The following is an 11,225-nucleotide window of genomic DNA, read 5'->3' on the forward strand; positions in this document are numbered from 1 at the left end:
AAGAAATTAGGTTAAAACGAAAATCACATTCAGGGGCTTACATACTGATCACACTAAACAGATTTCTTCATTGTACTTGAAGTGTTCTCCGTATAATTCCCCCACAATTTTCTCTCTCTTTTTTTTTTTAAGTTAGATGATTTAGCTGCCATCATGAGACAGATGTACTTCCTCCTGTTAATTTAGAATATGTTTTAAATTCCCATGTTCCAGACAAGAGACAGCATTCCAGTTTGCAAAGCCTGAAAAGTTTCATCCATTACTAAAGTCTTATTACTGCAAATTAAGTTAAATAGATGGTTACATTCCAATATACAACAGCATACAGCAGTACACCCCACCCCCATCAGGGTTGAGTGGGGACAAAACTAGTAGAGCATATGATCAAATCAGGGAAAATATTGTGTGTTTACTTGAAAGTTTCCTTAGAATAATGAGGTTCAGATACATTACAATAGTATTTCAGCCTGCTTGCAGCTTGGAGACAGAACCACACCCCTCAATTACTGATGATAGGAGAATATCTACTAATTTTTGAAAACTGGACCCCTCCTGCCGCCCCAGACCCTATCCCACCTCTTCCCCCAAGCTCCCACCCCCTCTTGCTCCTCTGCCCCCTCCCACTTCCTCATCACTTGATCCTCTCCACTTTCCTCTTCCACCCAGCTGGGCTTCTGCTCTGGGGCTGGGACAGGAGCTGTAACCTGACACGGAGCCTGCTGCCTGCCCATGAAATGCAGGCAAAAAGTGGCCCTGGCTGAGGCGGGGCTAGTGTGGGTTGATAACTTAGCGCCACTTGCCCCGGCCCATGGTGACTGGACACTGCCAGGTCCCCTTTTCAACTGAACTTTCAATTGAAACCCAGACACCTGGCAACCCTAAGAATGCCCTGCCCCTTGAATTTGCCTTCAATTGAGACAACTTTGACAGTCAGGATAATTCAATTCTACTTTCCTAAATTACAATATGGGTACTGTTCTAAATAGCAAAATGCCTAGGACCTTGTGAGGCTGGAATAAGGATGGTTACTTGAAGGAAGCATTTATTCTTGGGATTTACAGAAAATTTTCTTTTCTTGAATATGCTGATAACATATTACAGAAACTTGACGTTTTGCTTGAACATTCATACACCCACAGTGAGTTCCTCTAGGAGGGCCTTTAAGCCCTGTTTCATCGGTTTAATGTGCTAGTTAAACATTGGTCTTTGCTACTGATTGACTTTTTAGGGTGCACGAGATTATCGCAGAACCGGAGGAGGGATGATGGTTTATTCATGAAAACCCTTCAGACATTAACTATCATGACAAGAACAAGTTTGCTATCCACGGAGGAACAGTGCTCAGATACTTCAATGAAACACTGTACTCCAACTGATGGATTCTGTATTGCACTATAAAGAACTGGAACAAGCTGGAGGCTTGTTCCTCTTGACTGTATACTTTAACACTTGAAAAGCTCAAAGCTCCTGCTAACCATTTTGTAAGGCAAAGAGTAGGAGCCAAGTCTTCCTTCTCCTTCCCCAACAGCCACCCCCTTTGAATACGTCAACTGGAATAATTAATTGAATCAAAAGCACACCCAAAGCTTTGCCCAAATACTTTAAAAGGTCAAAACTCCATCTTTTTAAGAGGCCATGAATCCCACTGGCAAATGCAGTTAAATTCTTGTTTCCACCACCACCCTTGAAACTAGAATTAGTATTAATAATGTGGCCACCTGCCCTGACAGTTTTTTAAATTGGCTAAAGGATCCCTCAGCCACCAACATTGCTCTCTATCCCCAAAATTGGTAGATCGCCTCATGCACTAGAGAGGAAGGATGATTTTATGGTTAAGGAACTGGACTAGGAAACAGAAGACTTATTCAGCCCCCAGCTTTACCCCAGACTTGCTGTGTGATCTTGTGCAAGTAACGTAGTCTCTCTCAATTCCACAGCTGTACAATGGGGAAAATATTCCTCTACCTCACAGCTGTGTTGCGAAGATAAATTCATTAATTCTTATGAAGAGCACAGATACCATAGCAATGAACGCCAAATACCTGTTAAGGCTAAAGCTCCAAAAACCTGGAGATTTTATGCAAATATAACTGGCTGCTCCTCTGCTCTGGACTGGGAGTTTGTCTAGAGTTTGTGGTCCTGTTTTAATTTGAGTAATTTGTCATTTAACTCAATTTAACAAAAGTTAGTACAAATGTTAGCCTAGACACTTCACAAATGTTTACTCTGTGACACACACATTTGTGGCTGACCTTAGGTTGAGTGCTTGGGAATCTGCCCTCTTCCTGTAATTTATTAGGTGTGAATAAAATGATCAGCTACAGTTTTATTTTTTCCCTGGTGAACTTTAAGAGCAGCTTTTGTTCATTCAGAAAGGATGATACAAGTACAACAGTTTTTTGGGTTTTTTTTAACAAACGTAAATTTACACATAAATTGTGCACAGTCTTTGAGCCCGTGCTAAGTTTCAAATTCAGTCCTGGATGCCACAGATGTTGAGCACCCTTCTTTATGTAGTTTTATTGGTCAGAAGAAGTTACGGAGGTGGTGCATTACATAACATAAGAGTACAAAATCATACAGAAAGATGACACCATAAAATGACCTACTTCTCCAAAGGGGACCAGTCTCCATCAGATAAAGGGTAATGATCCTTGGAGTGATAAATCAAAGGCTCTTTCTGCTCTTCACTCTTTGGTGAAGAATTTGAGGATCCTCTGCGGAGGCAAAAGAACCATTTTTGTTTTAAGTGAGTCAATGACAGATCTCCATTGGCAACTTACCTAGTGGAACTGAATTATTTTTACCAGAAATCTTAGGTCAAAAAGAGAAAGGAAGAGACTGATAGTTGAGAGATAACTAAAGAAAGAGCAATAGTTCATCATCGGAGGTGCTGCTTTCTTGCCTACACAGCCATTTTTAATACCCGTAATAAAGATCCTAGCAAAGTTTAAAAATTACCCTCACCACATATTTAACTAAACAATTTAGTGTTAATCTAAAGATCTCACAAACATATACCAAGTGATGCCATCCTCCACAAGCTTGCTGTTTAGTATGTAAGCAAAAACTGAAATTGGGGAAAAATTCAAGCACAATGTTGATGATCCTCACCAAAAGCCTCCAAAAATCTATTAATTTAGAATACTACAACAAAGGAATGCCCAAAATAGATTTGACACTGTATTCTTTGAATATTAGCCTAGTTTGTGGATAATGCAGTAAAAAAAAAAAAAAAAAAAAAAAAAGTTATTGGTAAGTCTCATAGGACCTAGAAGTTAGCCAGACTAACACTGGATACTACTATTAGTTGCCTCAAGTACATTTTTGAGCAGAGGATGTAACTGGGTTAATTTCCCAACACCAGGCCCAACTGTGATTAGCTGAAGAGCGCTAATGAGATCAAAGCACATGGTACTATGACTAAGCTAATCACTGCATTTAATTTATAGAAGCCCCTTTCAAATATTTGTATTTATAAACATTCAGAGCTTTGTAATTGAACAAGTGTACTGAATATGATAATTATTCTTAGAAATAAATAACTTGTTCTGAAACCAGTTTATTCTCTCCCCTCGTCTATCCCCTCCCTTCCTCCCACCCTGCCAAATCCAAACACTAAAGCAAGGACACTAGGCCATGAGGACAAGTCTGGCATATGATTATTTAAAAAGCAATTTGATTTAACAGCTGTAAGTTTAATATGCAAAAACAAAAATTGATTCTCCATCAGCGAAATGGCCATACTGGTTTTGTACAACATTTCTTAAAGAATTCCAGTGCATGTTCTCAGTCCAAAAGAGAGATCCAAAATCTAGGTATAGCCTATGAAAATTTATACTGCCCCCTCTAGATTCCATGCACCACAATGATTTTTCCACTCATTTGCACACCTCTTTCAGTCAAAATGGAGAAGAGTTCCTAGTTAGTGGGTGATAACACTGGAACATATTATGATGAAAATGTATTTTTCCCACTTATTAACATAAGCAAGTATTTGTTGTTTCACTTACAATATTTACTGCTTACGAGAGGTGCTAAATTAACAGCCTTAATGACAAGAGGTATATTGGTGGTGACAATATGCTTCCTCACACTGCTCATGCGTGCATCCAGTGTTGAAGACCCCAGAAAATGAGACTGTTTTTTCCTACACATACACAAAAACACTGGGAATACTAACAAGACTTACAGGTAGTGCCATTTGTGAGGGTAGTTAGTGCCAAGTGGAATCTATTCACAGGAACTAGACAAACAATCAACTCATTTCACATAAGGCACTGAACCATCAGATGAACAACAACTTTCAGTCCTCAGTGACCAAGACGGTATTTGGTCTGGGAATCTTTAATATGGAAGTCTCTAGGAACCTGGTCCAAAGCCCAGTGAAGTCAATGGAAAAAACTCAGTCACTTCAATGAGCCTTGGATCATGCCCTAACAGCACCACCCTCAGTTATCTATTTTGCAATATTCACCAGCTGCCATTTCTTTCCCTCCCTCATCTATTTTATATATGTCCTAAGTAAATATGTTTAATTTAATCTGCTATAAAGTGTAATAATTTGACTTACAAAATGTTTTTAAACCAATATCTCAGTGTATTGCATACAAATATGCTCAGATAGTCAAAGAAAAGAAAACCTATAAATTGGCTGTTAAAGCACAACATCCCAGTTTGGAGCCACACAAAACAGTCAAAAGCACAATGTGTCTAAATGGTAAAAGATACGTAGATGCTAGATACACAACATCCTCTATTTCTGCTTCATACATTACAATTTCAGTAATTGGCTGTTGGCAATAACTTAGCTAAGTAAGGCACTTTTGAGAACATATGTATACAATATACCACCGCATTTAGAGAATAAAATTATATTTGTGATAAGTTACAAGAGTAACTGGAAGCAGATTTTTCTGATGAACTGAGAGAGTTCCTTTCCACTTTACAAGAAATTGATAAAATGTTCCTTCCTGGTGCCTGCTGCTGTACTTTTGACCTTTCTATTGGAAACACTTGTCTGGCTTTTCTGGTGTTAATGTTATTTTTAAATCTGAGCAGAGACTCCTTATTAGTATTTTATATATATATTCAGAAAATACCTTGGCACTTAAGTTTATTTGGAATATACCTACCGATATTTTGGTGTATATATATATTTCTGTAACTTCATTCCAAAAAAACTTAAGTGCCAAGGTATTTTCTGAATTTCATGTCCATTATAGAATATCTGCTAATATGCAGATACACTTTTGAGTAGTCTTCGCATCCCCACTGAATATGAAAGCAAAGCCTCTCAACGTTTCATCAGAGTTAATTGTACAACCATGATTTTAGATGGATAGAAAACTGAATTCATGCCTACTGTATGGCTTTTACTTCCTACTTTGTTAGAGCATGGGAACAGACACAAAGGATATAAATACGAGATCTACAATTATAGAGCTAGGTCATCAAAACCATCTCAACATTTTGGGTCTCCTGGAGTTCAGAGCCGAATTTTATTACATATCGATGGTTATGCTGTGATGCAAAAGACCAAAGACCAAGTACATTTAGCAGGCAGTTAGTACTGAACTAGAGTATTTTTATAGCAGCCCTCTCGTGTTATTCCATTTAGCTTTATCCTGTTGTAAATGCATTTACAACAAAATTCTGGCTTTATTAACAATTTTTTTTGTCTCTACTGTATTTTTCAAAGGACTTAGATAACTAAAGATAGCCTTTTCATACTCTAGAGCCCTACAACCAGTCACAATTTTGATTAAACCAGCTGCTTCAGCCCAACTTACAAACTCTTAGCCTCTCCTCCAATCAAGTAATTAGAGATACATTTTGAATTATCAACAATGATTCCCGAAAGCAACTGTTTGAAGGTATGCAGCAGTCAGTTCCCAAAAGGCCACTACAGGTTTAAGGTTCCTAGAACTTTAGTACGTTTAATGTATTTTAACCTAATGCAAAGAAAAACAGGGAAAGGGAGGTCTACTTACAGGTAAAATTTGCTTTCTGCATTTGTAATGGAGATTTTTTTCATATGCCTCTGCAACATGAGGCACAGGTCACTTGCTGGTTTGAACCAGAGTAAACGATGCCATTCTCTGTAACTTGAAGTCTTTAAATCAAGATTTGAGGACATCAGTAACTCAGCCAGAGGTTACAGGTCTATTATAGGAGAGCGGGTGGGTGAGATTCTGTGGTGAGATATGTAGGAGGTCAGACTAGACGATCATAATGGCCCCTTCTGGCCTTGAAGTTTATGTCTATGTTTAGGAACACAAGATTCTTTTCAGCCACCTTCTCTTCCTACACTAACATTCACTTCCTCATCCTATTAAAGACCTTCCTCCTGCTCATAACCAACTACCAGCTCTGCTTCAATGAACAATTTGTATGGCTCCTATGTTTTCAAGCTGGGTATTTATTCTTTCAGGTCCCAGAGCAGGTCTCCTAACATAAACACAGTCAAATACTGAATATAACCATTTCACAGTGTGGTAATGAACTAGTTCAATCCAGGAAACAATCTCCCCCTCCTGCTGTTAAACAATCAGAGGCCTTGCCTAAATTTAAAGTGGCATATAGTGTATGTACATGGCAGTGAAAACCTCCACTGTGGGGGAGGAAGTGGGAAATGGCTCTAGCAGTAGGAAATTGCTAGAGCCTTTTCCTGCTGCCTCCCCACTACCAGAGCCTTTCTCCACTGAAAGAACAGGAGTACTTGTGGCACCTTAGAGACAACAAATTTATTAGAGCATAAGCTTTCGTGGGCTACAACACATGTTTCACTCTATATGCATCTGAAGAAGTGGGTTGTAGCCCACAAAAGCTTATGCTCTAATAAATTTGTTAGTCTCTAAGGTGCCACAAGTACTCCTGTTCTTTTTGAGGATACAGACTAACACGGCTGCTAGCCTGAAACCTTTCTCCACTGAGCGAGTCTTTCACTACAGCAAGGAAAGGCTCTGGTAATGGGACACTACGCTGCTAAAAAACAGTAGTGTAGATGTGGGAAGCACTGCTTGAGTGTGTAGAGAGCCATGTAAGGTATGCACCCTGGGGGTTCAGGTAAGTCTCTACACTACTTGCTTAAGCAGTGCATCACCATCTACACTGCTATTTATACCCTTTCTAGGTGAGCATGCAGTGTCTACACACTTCCACAAGTGTGGACTTACAGAATCGACTTCTACAGGAAACTGCTGCTAGCTTATGTTGTGCCCATAATATAAAGGGTAGGATAGAAAATAAACAGGTTTAATTTTTTTTGATGGGCTTTAAGCCAGTATACAGCTCCAGTCATTTTTATATTCCAGATGTCAAAATGAATTCTACTGAAATTTACTGATGCCGCTAGCTTATCCATTTCAATATACGGGAAGGAGGTAGTTCTCTTTCTTTAGCAATAATCCAGAAGGACCTGCAAGCACTTAAATTAAAATCTGGTTTGAATTACAGAAGTCAATTTTGGGGAGTCTAATTGATCATACGTATTTGATATTACGGAGTTTATTTTAGAGGTTTTTAGGTACACTACAAGCAGCATGGTGCCAGCCAGAGATGAGGGATTGAGATATTTGAATACCACACACCAGTGCAGTAGTATCTTGCACAACACTTGTTTACTTTACCTACATTCTTTCAGATATACTTATTATGAGAGAATGGCAGCTGCCTCATAGGCCTGGTCTACACTAGGAGGTTATGTCAAATTTAGCAGCATTAAATCGAATTAACCCTGCACCCGTCCACACAACGAAGCTATTTAGTTCGACATAGAGGTCTCTTAAATTCGATTTCTGTACTCCTCCCCAACGAGGGGAGTAGCGCTAAATTCGACATGGCCATGTCGAATTAGGGTAGGTGTGGATGGAAATCGACGCTAATAGCTCCGGGAGCTATCCCACAGTGCACCACTCTGTTGACGTTCTGGACAGCAGTCCGAGCTCTGATGCTCTGACCAGCCACACCGGAAAAGTCCTGGGAAAATTTGAATTCCTTTTCCTGGCTGGGCAGTTTGAATCTCATTTCCTGTTTGGACATCGTGGCGAGCTCAGCAGCACTGGCAACGATGCAGAGTTCTCCAGCAGAGGTGACCATGCAATCTCAGAATAGAAAGAGGGCCCCAGCATGGACCGATCGGGAAGTCTTGGATCCGATCGCTGTGTGGGGCGATGAGTCCGTGCTTTCAGAGCTGCAATCGAAAAGATGGAATGCAAAAAGATCTTCTATGAGAAGATCTCAAAAGCCATGACAGAGAGAGGATACAACCGGGATGCAACGCAGTGCCACGTGAAAATCAAGGAGCTGAGACAAGCATACCAGAAGACCAAAGAGTCAAACGGACGCTCCGGATCCCAGCCCCAGACATGCCGTTTCTACGAGGCTCTGCATTCCATTCTAGGTGCGGCCGCCGCCACCACCACTACCCCACCACTGACCGCGGACTCTGAGGATGGGATATTGTCGACGGCCGCTTCCTCGGAGATGTTAGCGGATGGGGAAGATGAGGAAGGTGAGGAGGAGGACCAGGCAGTCGACAGCGCTTACAACGCTGATTTCCCAGACAGCCAGGATCTCTTTATCACCCTCACAGAGATCCCCTACCAACCGTCCCCCAGCGTTAACCTGGACCCTGAATCAGGGGAAGGATCAGTCGGTAAGTGTTTTAAACATGTAAACATTTATTTTGAACAGAACAGGAATATTATCAATGGGTTTTTCATGATTAGTTTGCCCTAGGCGCTCAACTTTTTAGTCCTTGCCAGTGCAGCTACTGGAATAGAAGGTCTATATGTATGGGGATAGAGCTGAAATCCTCATGGGACATCTCCACGAAGCTCTCCTGGACGTAATTGAAAAGCCTTTGCATGAGGTTCCTGGGGAGAACGGCCTTATTGTGTCCTCCATAGTAGGAAACTTTTCCTCGCCAGGCTATCATCAAGTACTGTGAGATCATTGCCTTGCAGAGCATGGCGGCATATGGCCCTGGTTTTTGCTGGCTTTCACGCAGCATGCATTCTTTGTCCGTCTCCGCAATTCTCAGCGGAGTGATATCGCTCATGGTGACCTGCTTAGAATTAGGGGAATGTTACTATTGGGACTGCTTGCCTATTCCTTTACAAAACTCTCACCGGCGGTTTACAGCCACGCGGTGGAGGCGGGAGAGGGGCAGCATACAGGGATCTTTCCCGGGGACAGCCGCGAGGGGGTGGGAAAGGGGCAGAGTTCATGCTTGCCGGATTGCCAGCAGCAGGAACTGGCCAACGATAGGAGCATTGCCTTTAACTTGAAAGGAGGGCATAGCTATAATTTAAGTTTTAAGCAGCCAAAAGTCTATGGCTTACCATGTCAGCCTGCTACCCGAATTCCACTGTCCTGCCCCGGTTGTCTGATCTCCACTGCAAGACCCCACGCACTGAATGCGAAGGCCGAAAATTCGACCTTGTCCTGAGTGCGCATGTGATAGGTGCTGTGCATGGTCTTGTTCACAGAGAAAGACTATGTTCATTGTTCACCAAAAATTATCTTTGTGAGGAATTCACTCCCTTTTTCCCATCCCACAGCTGCGAATGTCTCCCAACCTACCCTGCCATCTCCCTCGCAGAGGCTGGCGCAGATTAGGCGTAGAAAGAAAAGGACACGGGACGACATGTTCTCAGAACTTATGGGCTGCTCCCGAGCCGAGTCGGCACAGCAGACCCAGTGGAGGGAGAACATGTCGCAATACCAGCGAGCACACAGCGAACGGGAGGAGAGGTGGCGGCAGGAAGACCAGCAGGCGTCTCAAACGCTGCTTGGACTAATGAGGGAGCAAACGGACATGCTCCGGCGCCTTGTGGATGTTCTGCAGGAACAGAGGCAGGAGGACAGAGCCCCGCTGCAGTCTCTCTCTAACTGCCATTTCCCGCCACAAAGTCCCATACCCCCCTCACCCAAAGTCCCAAGAAGGAGGGGTGGCAGGTGCCGTGAAAACTGTCACTCCACCCCTGCAGACTGCTCAAGTACCAGAAGGCTCTCATTCCCAAAAATTTGATAAGTCCTTTCCTTCCTGCTTCACCCAAGCCCCCGTCCCAGTCTCATCCCCTAAGTGTGTAGTTGTTAATAAAAGATACGTTTCTGTTAATTACTGTATCCATCATGTTCTTTTAGGGGAGACTGTGTTTGAAGGGGGGGAAGGGGGTTGGTAATTGGAGAGGATAGTCACCTTTGCCAGGGTATAGACACAGGGGCAGGTGCATCCCGGGCCCCACCCCAACCCTCTGCCCCAGCCTGGAGCCCTCTCCCGCACTCTGAACCCCTCAGCCCCAGCCCAAAGCCTCCTCCCCCACACCCCAACCCTCTTTCCCCAGCTCAGAGCCCCCTCCCGCACCCATAACCCCTCATTTCTGGCCCCATCCTGGAACCCGCAACCCCAGCCAGAGCTCTCACTCCCTCCCACACCCCAACCCCCAATTTTGTGAGCATTCATGGCCCAACATACAATTTCCATATCCAGATGTGGCTCTCAGGCCAAAAAGTTTGCGCACCCCTGCCTTAAAAGGTGACTTGAAAGATGGCAGTTTTCTCCACCACAATCAGAACACTTCTGTATATTTAACATCTTCAGGTCAGGACTGCTTTTTAGCGTTCTATAAAGTGACATATACATTTACAGCATTATGTAAGTGTGCTCTGTAGTGTGTTGCCAGCCTGACCAGCCCCACGGGACTGATTGCTAGGGACATGAGTGATAATTTTTGATGGAAGACACTAGCTTAAACAAGATTTGGCATTTGCACTGGGATCCAAAATTCAATTCTGAAAGATTCTGAAGAATGCTGGAAGAAGTCAAGATTACAAATATAATTTCTTTGTATTTTTGAGGAAAGAACTCTTGGACTTCCACATTCTATAACTTATTGAAACCTACTCTGACTCAAGGGTACCTTACATAAGAGAAAAAGTTAATACACAACCACAGTACGAAGCCTTAGTGATACCACATGAAAGCATTCAGTATGAATTTAACAATTTACCTCAGATGTTGAACACCCCTCTCGTCATCAGAGCTGATTTCTATTTCAAAAATCTCTTCAACCCCAGAAGAGGAGATCTGATCTTCCTTCTTGCTATCTTGTTTGTATTTCTTTCTTCTTCGCTTTTTCTTCTTCACAGACCCTGAGGTGAACAGAGTCTCTGTTTCCATGATGTGTGTAACTTCAGAGCTCTGACATGTCCTTTCA

General features: G+C 42.3%; 1 protein-coding gene across 1 annotated transcript in view; it reads right to left on the bottom strand.

The window, feature by feature from the left end:
- Positions 1 to 11,225, bottom strand: part of LPIN2 (lipin 2) — a 75,552-nt gene that overhangs the window by 25,995 nt on the left and 38,332 nt on the right. The window contains 2 exon segments of the mRNA XM_054019066.1: positions 2,610 to 2,717; positions 11,019 to 11,219. Of these exon segments, the coding sequence (XP_053875041.1) occupies positions 2,610 to 2,717; positions 11,019 to 11,219 (309 nt within the window).

This window comes from Malaclemys terrapin, chromosome 2, assembly GCF_027887155.1.
Source record: "Malaclemys terrapin pileata isolate rMalTer1 chromosome 2, rMalTer1.hap1, whole genome shotgun sequence".
Lineage (NCBI taxonomy): Eukaryota > Metazoa > Chordata > Testudines > Emydidae > Malaclemys > Malaclemys terrapin.